General features: G+C 46.5%; 1 protein-coding gene across 11 annotated transcripts in view; it reads right to left on the bottom strand.

Annotated features, from left to right (window-relative positions):
* Nucleotides 1–7,041: 7,041 nt before the first annotated feature.
* The window catches only part of SYT6 (synaptotagmin 6), a 68,555-nt gene continuing 58,430 nt past the window's right edge, over nucleotides 7,042–17,166 (bottom strand). For 5 of the 11 annotated variants that reach the window (XM_082392518.1, XM_082392520.1, XM_082392519.1 and 2 more), the window contains exons 5-7: nucleotides 15,589–15,760; nucleotides 14,226–14,376; nucleotides 7,042–8,629 (exon numbers count right to left, since the gene is read on the bottom strand). In XM_082392518.1, the coding sequence (XP_082248644.1) occupies nucleotides 8,558–8,629; nucleotides 14,226–14,376; nucleotides 15,589–15,760 (395 nt within the window). In that variant the 3' untranslated portion in view covers nucleotides 7,042–8,557. Of the gene's footprint in view, nucleotides 8,630–10,286; nucleotides 10,355–14,225; nucleotides 14,377–15,588; nucleotides 15,761–17,166 lie in introns of all 11 variants that reach the window. The other 6 variants (XR_014244796.1, XR_014244798.1, XR_014244797.1 and 3 more) reach the window with 3 other exon arrangements.

The raw sequence follows: 17,166 nt of genomic DNA, 5'->3' as shown, positions 1-17,166 counted from the left end.
CATCAGTTTCCCTTTTCATCCCGTCTAATGGCACAGGCTTTGTTCGGAGCTGCATGTCGTAGAGTGATGAGCCCTTGACTGTGCTCAACCCTGTTTTCCAGTAGAGCTGCTGAATTACAGCCTTCACCCTTCCTTGTATTGTCCAACATAGAACACATTTATGGGCTGACTGGCTGGGGCTGGGTGTGATGGGCAGACTCCCCAGGTCTTTAGCTGTTCCTAGAGGAGTAACTGATGTAGGGAATCAAGTTAGTAGGCGTGACTGAGGGTTCACAAAGAGGTCGTTGTAGGGCTGTCTCCAGGAAGGGGTGAGGCTGGGCTCTCAGAGGGTGCATTTGGGGTGCGCCATGAAGGGGATATGCATAGATGGCTGGGGTAGGCAATCCTTCTCTAGGATGCCTTAAATCTCTGGTATATCTCTAGCATTGCCCTTACCATATTGTAGAATAATTTTCTAGTTTTGTGTCTATCTCCTCCTCTGAATTGTGAGCTCCTTGAAGAGCTATGTTTTGTTAGAAGGCAGCTTGGCATCGTGCTTAAGCATGTGAGCTCTGGGATTTAGATATCTGGGTTCAGCTGTGTGACCTTGGGCAAGTTTCTTAACCTCTTAGGGCTAGAGGAAGAATTAAGTGATATAATGATGTAAAGAACTTAAAACAGTGTCTGGCATATAAGAAATGTTTTATGTTTGTTAGTTATTATTAATTTGTGTGCCCTCAGCCCTAGCATGTTACCTGATATATACTAGCTGCTCAACACATGTTTGTTGAGTAAATACCTATGTGCATGCAGAAGGAGATGAGCCTTCATTCATGGAAATGAGTCCAACTGAAGTTCTTGAGTGTTCTGGAACTGAGTGGGCAGGAAAGAGAAATTGGGCTATAGGGTTGAGTTTGGTCAGCAGGTTGGGAGTTGTGCCAGGACATTTGCAGTTGTGGGAGATGACTTCTACAGAAACTTGGCAAGAGTTGAGTTTAGTATAAAAGGTCTGGTTAGCTGGTTTGAACTCCATGACTTGGTCCTGCACCAAGGATCACAACATGTTCTTAGAAGTAGGAACCCCAGAGGTGAGGGTGAATTTGTGGACAGATTGTCAGCAAATGGCATTTGTGGGTGATTACAGTGTCCTTAAGAGTTGGATCTCTATTAATACTACCCAAAGCAATCTACAGATTCAATGTAATCCCCATCAAAGTCCCAATGATTTTTTTTTTTTTGGGAAATAGATTCATCCTAAAATTCATATGGAATCTCAAGGGACCCCAAAGAGCCAAAAATAATTTTGAAAAAGGACACAGTTGGAGAATTTACACTTCCTGATTTCAAAACTTACTACAAAGCTATGGTAATCAAAACAGTGTGGTACTCACATAAAGACAGACCTATAGACCAATGAAACAGAATAAAGAGCCCAGAAATAAACCCTCACATATATTGTCAAATGATTTTCAACAAGGGTGCCAAGATCATTCAATGGGGAAAAGACAGTCTTGGCAACAAATGATGTAGGAAAAAACTGGATATCCACATGATAAAAGAATGAAGTTGAACCCTTACCTCACAGCCTATACAAAATTTAACTGAAAATGGATCAAAGACCTAAGTATGAGAGGTAAAACTATAAAACTCTTAGAAGAAAACACTGGGGGAAATCATCATGGTATTGGATTTGGCAATGATTTCTTGAGTATGGCACCAAAAGCACAGGTAACAAAAGAAAAAATAGACAAATTGGATGACATCAAAATTAAAAACTTTTGTTCATCAAAGGACATGATCAACAGAGTAAAATGGCAGCCCACAAAATGGGAGACAATATTTGCAAATCATAAATCTGATAAAGGATTAATATCTAGAATACATAAAGAACTTTTAAAACTTAATAAGGACAACAGCAAAAATTCAAAAATAAGCAAAGGACTTGAATAGACATTTTTCCAATGAAGATATACAGAGGGCGAATAAGCACATGAAAAGATACTCAGTGTTACTAATCATTAGGAAAATGCAAATCAAAACCACAAGATACCACTTCATACCTATTAGGATGCCTACCATCAAAAAATCAAAAAATAACAATTATTGGTGAGGATATAGAGAAATTAGAATCTTTATACACTGCTTGTGGGAATGCAAAATGGTGCAGCTGCTATGGAAAACAGTATGATGGTTCCTCAAAGTATTAAAAATAGAATTACCATGATACAGTAATTCCACTTCTGGGTATATGCCCTCTCAAAATTGAAATCAAATCAAGGACACGAAGAGACACTTGTGCACCTACGTACATAGCAGCATTATTCCAATAGCCAAAAGGTGAAATGTCCACTGTGGATGAATAGAAAGCAAAATATGGTACATACATACAATGGACTATTACTCAGCTTTAAAAAGGAAGGAAATTCTGACACGTATTATAACATGGATGAACCTTCAGGACATTCTGCTAAGCGAAATAATCCAGGACGAAGAATAAATGTCATGGTATTTCCCTGGCAGTCCAGTGGTTAGGGTCCCACACTTCCACTGCAGAGGGCACAGGTTCAATCCCTGGTCAGGGAACTAAGATTGAGCAAGCTGTGCAGTGCAGCCAAAAAATAAATAAAATAAAAATGAATAAACATCATATGATTCCACTCTTATGAGGTACCTAGAGTAGTCAAATTTACAGACAGAAAACAGAATTATGGCTGCCAGCGGCTGGAGAGAGGGAGTGGTGGGGCTGCTAAATAATGGGTGTAGAATTTCAGTTTTGCAAGATGGAAAAAGTTCTGTGGATGGATGGCAGCGATAGTTGCACAAAAATGTGAATATATTTAAATTTACTGAGCTGTACACTTAAAGATGGTTAAAATGGTAAATTTTATGATATGTATATTTTACTACAATTAAAAAAAAAAGGCAAGAGCATAGCTGAAGTGGAAAAAAAAAGAGGTGGGTCCCTGCAAATGTGGGTGAAAATAGACTAGTGAGTCAAGTTACGTTTAAGCACTTTGGATTAACTTGTTATGAAGAAGCATTTTATGAAGCCCTTGATTGATGTTTTTGTTCATTAGCATTTTCATCGATCAGCTTCACTTGGGGACGCCTCCATTATTATTCACATCACTTCTGTTCTCCTTGACCTCTAAATGTTGATAGGTCCTGAAGAACATCTCTTTGAGACTCTCCTTGTATTGGCGTGGCAGCATCAGCCTCCTGTCTTCACATCTCATTTTGGTGTGTAAGCTTTCTATAAATTAACATCTCATGCCTGACCTCTCAGCCAAGCTGCATGTTGGACTGCAGCTGCCTGCTAGACATCCCTCCAGCATCTCAAACTCAGCTGGGCCCAAACTGGACTCATCAATTTTTTTCTTGTTCTGCTGAGTTTCTGGTTTCCATGGAAGGCACCATCATTCTTCTGGTGCCTCAAGTGTAAAGCCAACAACGTTGAATCCCGTTTCCCTCTCCCTTCTTCCAGATTTGCTCAGCTGTCAGCTCTGTGATGTTTTCCACCTCTGATCACCACATCCTGTGCATGTGCCCTTGTTTCCCTGTGCACTGCCTATGCTAGCCGAGCCCTTGGTCCACTCTCGACTGGACCGCTGCAACTGCCTGCTGGTCTCTTCGTCTCCAGTCTCTCCCAATGGGCTTGCCACAGCTGTGCGGGGGATGCAGCTGTGAACCAGCCAGAGGAAAGCCAGGGAGAGGCCAGTCCTGTTCCCTGAGCTAGAAGATCAGACATCAGGATAGGGCTTACTTCAAAGAGGAGCAGAGCAGGACAGGACAAATCATAAAGTCCCGAGTGGCTTGTCGCTGAGAAATAGCCTGAGGAGGTGAGACTGGGTAAGTGGATGAGGTGTGGCAGCTGGACTAAGTCTCAGATTCAGGCAAGTCTTGAAGTTCCAGGTGATCAGCTCTTTTGGGAGCAGAAGCCAAGCCTCCAATGAGGGGTGGGCAGCAAGTCTGTTTACCAGTGGAGGCAGCTGGCAAGAAGTAGGCGGGGGCCAGGGTAGGGAAAAGGAGCGCTTCTCGGGCAGAAGTCCAGCATTCTGTCTGGGAAGACCAGTGCAAGCAAGGGGGCGGTGGTTCTCAGGGGCCTCCTTGTCTCCCCTGGATGCAGGCGGCTTGGCGGCCCTGGGAATTCCTCAGCTCTGGGTCTTCAAGGGTACGGACCCCTCAGCCTGGAATGTGCCCCCTCCTCTCAACTTCCACATCCCCAAGTCCTACCCATACTTAAAAGGTCTAGATCAAGGGTCCCTTCTTCCTTGAGCTGTTACTCAATCTGCAGAGCTGTGGTATTCTTTCTTGGACTTCTGTAGCCTTTTATTTCACCTCCCTTCCTGCATTTACCACTTTCTACCTTGGACTAGAGTTATTTATGTTACCAAGTTACTAGACTAAAAAGCTTTTTGTGGGCAAGATTCAAGTCTGAGGCTAGCACAGGTGTGTGGCCCAATATATAGCTGTGTGACTCAATGTACAGTCCTTGATTTCATTCGAAAATGAATAGACCACAGTCTCCCGTTATTAGTTTCTCGGAATCAGCCCTTCAGTAGCTGTCACACTTCACGGGTCTGTGAAGTTCACTGTGGTCCTACCAAGTCCTGATGACCAAATATTTCTACTTCTTCCTCCTCTGGGAGCTTGAACCCCTTATGTTTTGGAGGCCACATGAGTAGTTCTGGGCAATGAACTGTGAAGGAAAGTGGCATATGTTCCTTCTGGGCCAGAGCACTGAGGCCAGGATGAGACCCTTCCGAGTGCTCTTTACCCACCCTCGGGCGTGGCAACTGGCAATGTCTGAGATGTTGGCTGCTCTGTCATCCTGAGTTCCCCTGAATCAATCCGATGAGCAGAGCCCCCCCTTGCTGACCTGTGATGAACATCTAGCGTGAATAAGAAATAAGCCTTTGTTGTTTTCAGTCGCTGAAATCTGAATGTTGTTACTGCTGTATAACCCAGAGCAGCCAGCCAGACGCATTTACCCTGATGGCTGATGTGCTCTAGATGTGACTAGCACATCATCAGATCCTGGCGGCTGGTGGGTGACCTGATGGGAAGTCAGAAGCAAGAGGAAGCTGCGTCTTTGGGCAACAGAGTGCTTCTCTCAGCAGTTTGGCTCCCTTGGTGTCATCTCACTGTGGAGTGTCAGTAATTTAGATGCAGATGTGCAGGAAGAGATAGTACCTTCCACTCTCTACTCTATGCGTTGCTTTCTAAATTAATTAAAAGCTGGGGGTGAGCAGAGAGGATATTCTATTAAGTTAGAATGTTTTTGGTTTTGTTTTAATTTTCGAGTCTGCAACAGGATTTTCTCAAGCTGTGTTTTATGAGAATTAGCAGGATTCCTCTCCCGGTAGGCGAAAGCATTGCACTTTCCCAGTATGACTGTGTGACCCCTTCCCTAGAGAAGCTTCAGCATCTGGAGTGGCTGCTTGTTGAGCTGAACAGCTTAGAAAACAGCAGAGCCCCGTGTACCAAATGCTCTGTGAGCTACAAACCTGACAAAACACAGGTGGATTCCAGCCTTCCGGGGTACACAGGTATTCCTTGGGCAGAATAAAATATGAACAAGCCCTTCCGCTGTACCTTGATTGAAGGGAAGTGGTTATCTATGTGAAACACAGATTAAAAATAAAAGCTTTCCAGTGCCCTGTGTGTGTGCTGACTGCTAAACCTCAGGAATGTACAATGATAAGAGAAATGGGCAAGAGGAGATTTAATTGAATAAAAACTCCAGGCTGTGACAAGGGTGGGGAGACACAAAGCAGTGATTAACAACATACTTTTTTAAATGACGATGCAATTAATTGCATCCAGAGTGTAAGGGGAGGGGAGGGGAGAAGCATTCTTCAGCCTAGAAACACTGCTCCACAAAGGGAACTTTGCACTTTCAAAAAAACATCGATGTACAAAAGGCCCTGGTTATCATGACTTCAGCGAAGCTCACATCACCAACCCAAGAAAGAGGTTACTCATGGCAGAGGAAGCTGACAAATGACTCAACCTTATATTTCATTTTATTCTGCAACTTGTAATCATTTTATGCTCATCTTTGAGGGAGAGAGATCAGGGTAGACAATGAAATGGGCAGAAATTCAGGTTTCATTCGTGCTTTGGGTTGAGGACTAGTCTCCCCGGAGGATGCTGGAGGCGGGGGTCCAGGAGCTGAGAGCCTCCCTGGGGGGGGGGGGCTCCCCAGCCTGTAGACATTTACTAAAACTGCCGTAGCGGGAGTGGTAGCAGTTGGTCAGGGTGGTGTGGAAACTAACCGTAATCTGCTCAGGAAATGATTTTTCACAGCCACTGGGACGCTCGCTCGTGTGAGACTGCTGCTTGGACATAAAAGGAATGCTTAAGAGCAGTGACTCTTCCGTGATTCGCGCTGATCCTATTCCCTCCTCCAAAAGGTTAGAGCAGTCCTCCCCATCTGCCTACAGGTTTGAAGATGACAGCTGGACATGCATTTCAAGCTCACTTCTGGAAGGAACCCCTCACACTAATTTCTGGGCTCCTTATGACGCTGGAAAGTCAATGCCCGCTTCATAGTTGCAGGACCCCCCAGCACCTGCCCAGTGATTGAGATGGCCATCTTGATGGGGTCATTCTAGAGTCAAGGAACAGAATGAAGTTCATGGCCTGTTGGAAGTCTTGTCATGACCTTGAGTTTTTTCTTCTCTCAAGAGAACATCCAGCCGCAAGATCACTTGACTGGGAAGGCCTGTCAGTCACAAGACATTTGGGGAGAAAACTTATCTTTACACCAATGACACATTAACCCCTAGCCTAAAGCTCAGTACAGGGTGAATTCTCAGTTAATCTACATTTTTTTAAGATGAAAACTTCTTTTGCCACAATATCCTGTTACCTCCTGCCCAATCTGGTCATTTTTAGGACTTAGAAGACACTACCCAAAGTTATATCAGCACAGAAACTTCTTTTTTTAAGATGAAAACTTCTTTTGCCACAATATCCTCTTACCTCCTGCCCAATCTGGTCATTTTTAAGACTTAGAAGACACTACCCAAAGTTATATCAGCACAGAAACCTGATAACTTGGCTTAAAACAAGGGTTACTTTATTGAGTTGCTGCTCCTAAAGCATGTGACATATGTAAAGAGTGAGACACAAGGTGTGTGAACAGTTTTTACGTTCTTGACCTGCCATTGTTGAAGGAAGCGTTTCTTCAGCAGACTTGCCTCTTGCCAGTCACACACACAACTCTGGAAATTGGCATTTCACAGCCACAAACTGAAGTGAAAACCCACCCACACATCTACCAGGGCTATACAGACTGAGATGGAGCAAATCAATCTAGTTCTAGGGGGTTGGTGGGAAGACCACTATTAACTCAACAGAAATATACGATTACAATACAGAATAGTTCAAACATTCTTTTTTCCTAAACTGAACTTGACCTACGGTAGAGATCTAAAGGAAAAAAAAAATCCTTCACTACCACTGAAACAAACAAACAAACACTGAAGTCCTTAATAATCTATAGAACTAAAGTTTAAGATGAACATTGTCCTAGAGTCAAGGGGGCTGAAATAGACTTAAGCTGACTTGGTTTTAATCAAGAAGGTACTGTTCATAAAAAGATAGACTACACCTATTCCTTGGATTTCAAAACTTCCCATTCAGAAAAGAACATTTCATGTAGTTTTTTCTTTGATCTCTTTAGGCATTTTAAACAGTTGCTTGATACTTCATGGAACTATAAAGCTATGTATAACGCAGAAATCATTCCAGAACATATGTGCTTCCTTTTTTTTTTTTACAGTGAAGGTTGTTTTTGAGAACAAAGATCTTGTTTTCAAACAAATATGGTCATTAACTGTGGCGTGCCAGAAAACATATGGCATGTTCGTTTCAACAGAATCATTCCTAAAGAAAGTGACTCAGTTCCCATGAGGAATCAAGACATGTTCAATTCAGGAGGAACGTTCCCGAGGACTGGGAGCGAGGAGCCCTGCACGACCAGCTGAAGGTTCACAGACAGCTCGAAGTGCTCCCAATTTCAACATGGGACCAGGAGTCCACATCTCGGTTTATGTCACATCAGCAAAGAGCTTCTAAGAGTCGTAAGTAGTAGCCTTTGTAAAGGCTCTTCGCCAGATTTGCACCTTCCCGAAGCCCACTTAACAAAGCAGCCATTGCCCATCCCACTTCCCTCTCCTCCAGGGTTACGGAGGTCAGTGGAGACACAAAATTTCAGAAACTCAAACCACCTCCCCCTCAAAGACAACTATTTTACACTGTATTTAATAGAACCAATGTCAGGGCTCTCCCCTCTTTTTTTTTTTTTTTTTTTCTTTTCTTTTCTTCCTGACAGCAGATCCATAAAAAGTGAAAGAACCAGAAAAATATCACCTTGGGAGACAGAAAAGACTAAGACAGATCTGACCACACGACGATTGTCTCGGCCTTGACCTACATGGGGCAGCTAAGACTCTGGAGTGAGAGGCGCTGCCCCTACCGCTGCCGCTGCACAACACTGTGTTTAGACGGTTGAACAAGTGCAAAAAGAACCCTGCTGAGTCTCGTTGGTGTGGCCCTTCCGCCGTGCAGCTCAGGGTGTCGGAGGTGGTTTCGGAGACGGGCACGAGCTCTCGCTGTCGAAGCTGGCGGCTCGGCCCTGCCACTGCGGAGAGGAGAAAAAGCCGCTTACCCGTTGCCAAGGGAATGTACATTTCAACTTCTGAAACTCATCCGGCCCATGCACTGAATTCACCTTTTCCCGGCTTTTCATAAGCTTTCGTGAATTTTGCTGTTAGCCATGCAAAAACGTAAGGAGACCAGCTTTCGAGCTTCTAGTTTGGAAGGCCTGATTTTTAGAAAAGACCTGCTGCAGAGATAATGAAAGCTTTCTTTAGCGTGTGGAGTGCATGCGTGCAGGTGCATGTGTGTGTGCACGTGCGTGCGTGCGTGTTAATGAGGTGCTATGACCGAACCATTTCTGAATGCTTCAGCCATTTTTCACGCTGAAAATCGGACTCTGTTAGCAGCGAAAGAGGCCGTCTGCAGAGTATGCCCTTACTGCCAAGATCCTGTAATCATGAATTCTTAGCAATTTGTCTGGGAGCTGTTCGTACAGCTAAAGCCCTGATCTTGCTTCAGCGCTGGGCTCTCCTCTTCAGTCTGAGTGCTTCCCGGGGGACTTCACACTCAACTTGTGAAGAGGTGGGAGGAGATGGCAGCCCCCTGCCCTTTTGGGTGCCTCCACCTTTCTTTTCCTCCCTCTCCTGTCTCACAGGCTGCCACCCCCTCAGCCCGACTCTAACCCCTCTGAGAAGATGGTGATGTAATGAGGTGTAATGGAGTGAGGAGAGGGCTGAGGATGGATGACCCGCGCTTGGGCCATCGAACCCTTCTTTACATTGAAAAGCCAGGCAGAGCTGGAGCGATGTTTTCTGGGCAAGGATCTGACCCTGTGAATATTCTAGACCCATCTGGTGACTGTGTAACTTCAAAGCATGTCAGCGTCCACTGCTCACCCCATCCTTTCTGTGAGCAGAGGAGACGCAATACTCTCCTAGGTGCCTGTGGGACAAGGCTCCGGGGAGAGAAGTTAGGTACGTGGGTGAGATGGCCTTTCTGAACCTGAAGTGCAGCCCGTTTTGCTTCTCATGGGCTTTTGGGGTCTCCATGTGGAGGGATGGGGCTGAGGAGAAGTGGATTACACCTTTGTGTTATGTGTAGGGGTCAGATGGGGAAGGACGCGGTCCCTCCTCCACCCCCCACCTCACAACACAGCCCTTTCTAGACAGAGCCGAGCCACTTAAGGATTAGACCATCCCTTCCGGCATCTCCTGTGGGAACCCACAACGCAGAGGAGAGACCCAGACCTGCTGATCGCCTTCATGTTCCTGGCTCTTAGGAAAGCCTCTGTTACCTGTCCCCGGGCTCAGTCCCTCATGGTCCCTTAGTACCCACTGGACAGGCCAACCTGCAGATCTTTACAACTGATCAAAGGCTGGACAGGCAGGTATGGATGATCACCATAACGTGACCTAGGCCTGAGCAATCTTAGCATGCGAAACCCGAAGGCAGGCCTGGGGGATCATCCAGGCTAGCTCTCTTGTTCTTGCAGATAAGAAAACCAAGATACAGAGGAGTCAATGCACAGCTAGTTAGGAGCAGAGCCAGGATCTGAAGCCAGGTCTCCTAACTCCATCCACACTCAGTGTTTCCTCTGCTCCATCCTGTGGCCACCTTTGCACCTGGCCACACCAGGAGAAGAAGGAGACACACAATGGAATAAGAAACCTAACCTCTTTGGTGCCATACCAGGTACTTACTCCTAACTCCGGTGGCAGTCTCTCTGCTTGCAGCATCCACGTGAGTGAAATCACAACCGAGGGTTTCCCTGGTGAAATATTTTACATAAATAAATGCCTGGTGTTTGAGCCCACTGTGACTTCTGACTCAAGTGTTTCTTAACCAGAAGGTGACATAAGATGATTACTAATGCTTTCATTTAACAGATCTTCATTTTAGAACTTCTACTTTTTCTGTTACAACCTTTAATGTCGGTGAAAGGTACATTGTAATTACTGGCTTCTCCCCTGGGTAAGCATGCCTCTTAAACAACCTGATTGATAGGCCAGCTCAGAGGAGAAAAAAACAAATGGCTACACAGAGTACATCTTTTTTCCTTTATATAATAGCTCAAAGAGAAGTCACAGGGAGCATAATTGTTTATCCAGGACAAATGAAGAAGGCACACTGGCTCCCCTGCCAGCCCCTGATATTTCCTGTGAAGATAAACAGAGGGAGGAGATGGGGGTTCCTGGACAATGGGAAGATGAATGGTTCCTGCAGGCTTATCATAGTGGCTCTGAAATAGCAGTGAATTGGTCCCCGGCACACCAATGAGGATGGTTATTCCAGGGCGGCTGTGGTCCAGTGAGATCTTTTATTGTTCTGAAATGTGTGACATTCCAACAGAGATCTAAAATCTCTGGCAGATGATCTGAATTTGACCCTTCATAGTAAACCGCCTTGGAGAAGATCGCTGGTCAACCTGGGCTCTGTGTGTGGTAACAGCGACAGCACGTAGCATTGGGCAGGAGTGCTGAGAGGAAAGAGGCCACAGCCTCTGCTGGGGAAGGATGCTCACTGTGGCTTAATCAATTTTTATTCATGAAAAAATCCCAACAGGGAAAAATACCTTTTCAGTTAATTTGTTCCTTCAACCTAATTTTAAAACCCCAAACAAACAAGCCAGTATGGTGCCTTCTGTTCTCGTTAATAAAAAAGAAATGATCACAGCACTTGAAACTCCTCTAAGAAAGGTGGAATATAAATATAGTGCTTTCCAGATATGATGCCATTTATCTTCCCAGGAGTGGGAGAATAAGATTTTTGTATGTATTATACAAACGAGAGAAACAAGTTCCAGGAGCAAGGTTCTTGCTCAGTGTCCAGAACAGGACCAAAAAGAAGGCAGGAGCTCTAAGGATGATTGAGATGATAAATGTTCAAGTACAATGCATCACATGAACACAAAGCGGGTTTACTTAATATTATCCTAGTGGGTTTTTAGATGCATCTCTATAAAGGTACTTAAACTATGGATGCTAAAAGTGTAGGTACACATTTTTACAAATTTGTACTGAAGAAATCCCAAGTTGCCAAGGTGAATGTCATTTTCAGCTTCTTCATACAGAGAAATGATCAGCTGAGCAGAAAATGGAAAGCCAGGGAGTGGGGGAAGGGAAAGTCTCGGGAACTTGGTGTGCGAGGTCAAGAAAAAAGTAAACCCAAAGGATATGAATCAATTTATTCTCTTTTCGTTTTCCATATACTGTTACTTTCCCTTTTCTGTCTCATCAAATATTCATTTTCAAGGGCTTGGTTCTACTTTATCTTTCTTTTGTAGTCTGGACCTGTGAGTCAGAGTTCTTAAAGAAACAGGACTTGAAATCAATTATTTGGCTTAATTAGGTGGTATTCATCATGGAGAGCGATTCTGGGGCCGAGCCCCAGCCCCTCTGTGCTACCCTGCACCTCACCCCCATCTCCAGCCACTGTTGGCTGGTTACTCCAGTCTGTGTGGCCAGACTAACCCGGTAACAGCAATGGATTATTGCATCTTCAAGGTCAGAAAGGCGATGCAAGATGTGGGCTCACCTGCCACCTGTCGTCCTGTCATTTTGGGCCAGAGTTTCCTAGAAAAGCTGAGATGGGAGGAGCCCACCCCCTCATTTTAGCAACCAGGAAACTGAAGACCAGGTGGGGCAGTGAGGTGCCTGAGGCCCTGCAGCCCATCAGAGGCCCCTCAGCTCCCATTCCTTGCCCCTGCCCCACGCCATCCTGAACGTTTTAGTATACTTATTCTATCCTTAAATACCTGCAAAGGATTTTAAAAGGAGGGGTGCCACACCCCCTCCCTAGACTGAATCAGCCCTGCAGTCGGTGAGGCGCTAGATGCCCCACTGGCTGCCTCCTGTGTAGGTGCAGGCTGGTTGTGTGTACCCCACCCACACCCTGCAGAGAGAGCCTTCTGGAAGAAAGGGGAACCCAGGAGCTGAGGGACTGGCCTCACTCATTAAAGCTCCACAGCTGTGGTAAAATCAAGGCAACCACCGGACAGAAATGTGAAGCCTCACACTGCGGGCAACAGGTGCCAGCAGGCTTGACCACCCTGAGAGGGAAGAGGAGCCGACAGATTCTCTGGGTTTGCTGCCCACACCTTTTCTGTGTCACAGAACATGGGGAAGGGGTTACTCTGTTTTTAAGCTGAGGGGTCATGTCGCTTATTTTTTTATTAGTGGATTTTCCAATTTTTATACAACTCTCTAGACTTCCTGGCTTGAAACCTATTAAAATGAGTGAATGATCACCTGGCTTTCTAGGATATGGGTGGAAGTAACAAGATGAGGTTTAAAACTTGCTTGGCTACCCCCATGTCCCAAACCATTTAAGAAAAAGCAGCCATAAAAAGAAACGAAATTGAGCTATTTGTAGTGAGGTGGATGGAGTTAGAGTCTGTCATACAGAGTGAAGCAAGTCAGAAAGAGAAAAACAAATACCGTATGCTAACACTTATATATGGAATCTAAGGGGGAAAAAAAAAAAAAGGTCATGAAGAACCTAGTGGTAAGACGGGAATAAAGACACAGACCTACTAGAGAATGCACTTGAAGATATGGGGAGGGGGAAGGGTAAGCTGTGACAAACTGAGAGAGTGGCATGGACATATATACACTACCAAACGTAAAATAGATAGCTAGTGGGAAGCAACGGCATGGCACAGGGAGATCAGCTCGGTGCTTTGTGACCACCTAGAGAGGTGGGATAGGGACGGTGGGAGGGAGGGAGATGCAAGAGGGAAGAGATATGGGAACATATGTATAAGTATAACTGATTCATTTTGTTATAAAGCAGAAACTAACACACACAAAAAAAATATCATCTTGAAAATGGAATTGCACAGCAAAAAAAAAAAAAAGAAAAAAAGAAAAAGCCGGCCGGAGGACCACCAAGGTGATAAACGGCAGGATCGTAAATTGGTGCCGTTTGGTGGAGGTGGGGCAGACTGTGTCACTGGAAGGAACATTTTCTTTGCAGCTGAGAGAGCAATAACTAGCTCAAGATTATGCTGCAAGTTGGAAAGGTCCAGGGCTGGAGCCCAAGTCTCGGGACTCCCAGGCAGTGCTGTGTCCATTACGTCTCTGTTAGGATCCAGCTGGAAACTGGGCCACCTTGAAGCCACACTCTCTTCTCCAATAATGGGGAGAAACAACATTCACGAGGGTAGGATCCTGTCTCTGGCCAGCTCCATCCACGTGGTGAGAACTGCCCCAGGACTGTCTGGCTAGAGCCTCAGGGAACTTACTGCTTCGACAGGGGTAGAATTTCTTGCCAAGTTCTGATCTCAGCCCCCCTCTTGGGGCTCTCTCTGAAAGGACTGACTTGGCTCAGGGGCTTCGTGGAAGCATTCCGGGCCTGGCACAGTGAGCTGCTGGGAAGGCTTCCTCCAAGTTTTTCTTTTCCATTTTGAACTCAGTGTCACTTTCAATATACTCAACATCAAAGGCTTTTTGTCAAGCCGTTTCTCACCATCTTCCCCCATTTCCTTTCTGCCTGTTACGCCCTGGGTGAGAAGCGTGTACCCCCCTCCCAGCGCCCCGCAAGGACCCACAAAGGCGAGGTCTCGCAGCAGCCAACTGCCATTCTTCAGCCCACACTGCCATGCAGCAAACATGCCAAGGGCCAAGCACGACCTCACCCACCTCTTTGAAGGATTTCTTTACCTCCACCAAGGAGTGCCAGTGTGCGATGGGCTTCCGCGGGTATGCCAGCATCTCGTTCCAGTGGTCCCTGCCCAGGCCTTCGGCATTGATCCCCACACGACAGACTCCTATGATCTCGTTGTGGCCCACTCTAAGAGAGAAACAAAGGGCCCGGCATCGGTGACCAGACATGCTCTCAGAAAGGGAAGTCCCACGGTCTGGGTCTCAGCCCCACAGGTCTAACTGAGAATGCTGAGCTCTGTAAACAGATGCTTGGCAGGGCCTCAGGGTGCCGGCGGCAGTGAAATACTGCCCAGCCTCCTTGGGTGGACATTGGACACAGACAGATGAGCAAAATGTTCTAAACTTGTTTGGAATCTCAGGAATGGTGAGCAGATGGCCTGACTTTGGGGGAGTGGGAGAGTTTAAGTCTCTTCCTTTATTTGACTCAATGAGCACTTGAGACATTAGCGCTATTGGGAAATAAATCAACCTGCTCTGAGTACCATTTCTCCATACCTAGCGGCTGTGATGTGATTTATTCACTCAGCAAGAACATCAGTCATCACTCACATTTGTTCACCCAGCATCTACTATGTCTGGGAACTTGTGCTAAAGATCCTGGATTGAGGCTTTACTGCATGTTTTTTTTCTCCTTCAGTGAAAGTGACACCTGGAGAGAAGGAGTCACAGTGGCTGAAGTAGTTGGAGAATGTGTTGGAGCCAGCCTTGATGGGGATGCAGGATTTGGAAAGTGGTAGAGAAGAAACACATACAAGGTGGGGGAAATCAAGTTGGATGGATATGCCAGGTCCAGATCTGGGAGATCTTGAGAGTCCAGGGGAAGAGCTTGTCCAGACAGCAGGAGCCATTGATGGTTCTTGAGAGGGGCAGGCCCAGGAACAAAGTGGTCTTTTAGGAAGGTGTGCCTTGGTGTGTTGGCTGGGTTGAGGCAGGAAGTGATGAAGGCAGGGGTCAGCTAGGAGGCTGCACAGACATCCCCAAGTGGGAGTGGTAGCAGCAGGGGAAATGGAGAGGATGAGGGGAGGGTGGGGTGGGCGGGATTCTAAAGGACAGAGGCCAGATGGAGGAATGGGAATAGTCGGGAGTGAATTCAGGGAAATTGATGGGTGGGGCAGCCCCTGATGGAAATGAGCCCACTGGGAAGTGAAGCTTGAGCTTCTACTTTGGGAGGGAATCCATGCTTTTCCTCAAACTCCTGTACCCTCCTTGGGTAGAGCTAGATTCGAGACCAATGAGTGTCTGAGCCATGAACCACAAGGTCCAAGGTCAAAGAGCCCTGTGCTGCACTGGGGTGGGGACGAGGGGCAGGGGATCGTGGCCCTCAGGGACCTGTACCTACCGATCATAATCCATAACCGAGATGAGCAGGCTGACTTGATCCATATTCTCCGGGGGAATGTCAAAGATGATGGCCTCATTGTAGACGGGGTTGAGGGTGTTCTTCTTTATGGTGGTTTTCTTCTTCTTCAGTCTCCGCCCGTCACAAAGCAGGGACACTTTGACGTATGGATCTGTGCCAATGGGGGCAGTGAGAAGGGAAGGGAGCATGTTAAACAGATGTCCTTAAACATCATGTGCAGCAGAAGGATGGAAGCCCCAGACCTACTGTTATTCTCAGATGGTATCAGTGGGTTGTTAAAATAATTAAACCACCTTGTATTTATGTAGCACACCTGTCTCTGCGGATGCTCTGTGCTTGATAAACACAGAGTCTTTGGCGACCTCAGGCTTCTTAGGAGAGTGCTTAATAGACTTTCACTAATGGGGAAGCTGGCCCCAAATCAGACAGGATACTTGCCTGTGGGTATGCCATTCATGGCCCTAAATCTCAGCTCCATGGGGGCTGGCTGGCTCCAAAGGGTGGGGAAGCTGAACAAAGGCACTCTGTTCCTTTCACCTACTTGGAGCCTTTTCTCTGGGGGGTCTTGTCAGCATTATTAACCAAAGCATAAAGTGGGTAAAAATAGAATCGATGACACCCAAGGAGTAGCAATGAGACAGAGTAAATGAACAGCGACAGTCATGATGCTTGTCCGGTCCTCCCTACCTGAGGACAGGATTATGGGTCTCATTGTCCCATCAAGCTCATTTCCATCCGGCATCAGGGAGGGGGTAGGAGCCCTGCTCTCTGCCTCCCCGGAAGCTGTTTCCTGCCCACTCTGGGCAGTGGAAGAGGAGGGGGCCGTGGTCGGGGGAGTGAGTGAGGCGGCCTCCTGGGACTCAGGGTGGCCGGCTGCCATTTCATCTCTCAGTGGGATCTTGGAATCTCTCCAGCCCTCGAGGAGATGTCTTTTTACTGACCTCCCATGTGCCTCCCATCCTTGTCTCTTCTTTAGTTTTCTGAATGGGTATTTCATGGTCAGCTTCCTACCCTGAAATTTTCTACTCATCCAAGTGAAGTGACACCGATTGTATCTCATCGCTCAGGTGTCTCAGTCACCGTCATAATTGTTATTAATGCTGCACAACTCAAGAAACGGGAGGGCAACTCACAGGTAATAACAGCTTTTGAGACACTGATGTGCTGAGACACCTGCTTGCCCAGAAGCCAGGGCTCCTGTGACTCTGTCAGGAGGTGCGGACCAAGCAGCCGCTCCCAGCTCCTCATTCACAGGCGTATGGCTCTAACTCCTGGGCACCCAAGTACCCAACGAGGCGCTCATGCTCCCTGGGGAATTGTTCGGGTGGCAGAAGAGGTACACAGCTTTAGGGAAGCTACAGAGAGCTGTGACATGGGATCAGAAACTCAAGCCTTAAAGGCAGTTCTGTAGATGCCCACATGTGCTGCGGACTCTCCAACGTGACAGCAGCAGCTGTGCCTTAGCCATGGGGGCACTTGGGTTTATGGGGGACCTGGGGAGACCATGAGGTGTTTAATCACCCTGCTGTCTCTGACGACCCATTTGCAAGGGTTCTC

Source organism: Balaenoptera borealis, assembly GCF_965194805.1.
Source record: "Balaenoptera borealis genome assembly, chromosome: 1".
NCBI lineage: Eukaryota > Metazoa > Chordata > Mammalia > Artiodactyla > Balaenopteridae > Balaenoptera > Balaenoptera borealis.
This window is presented reverse-complemented; position numbering and strand designations above follow the sequence as displayed.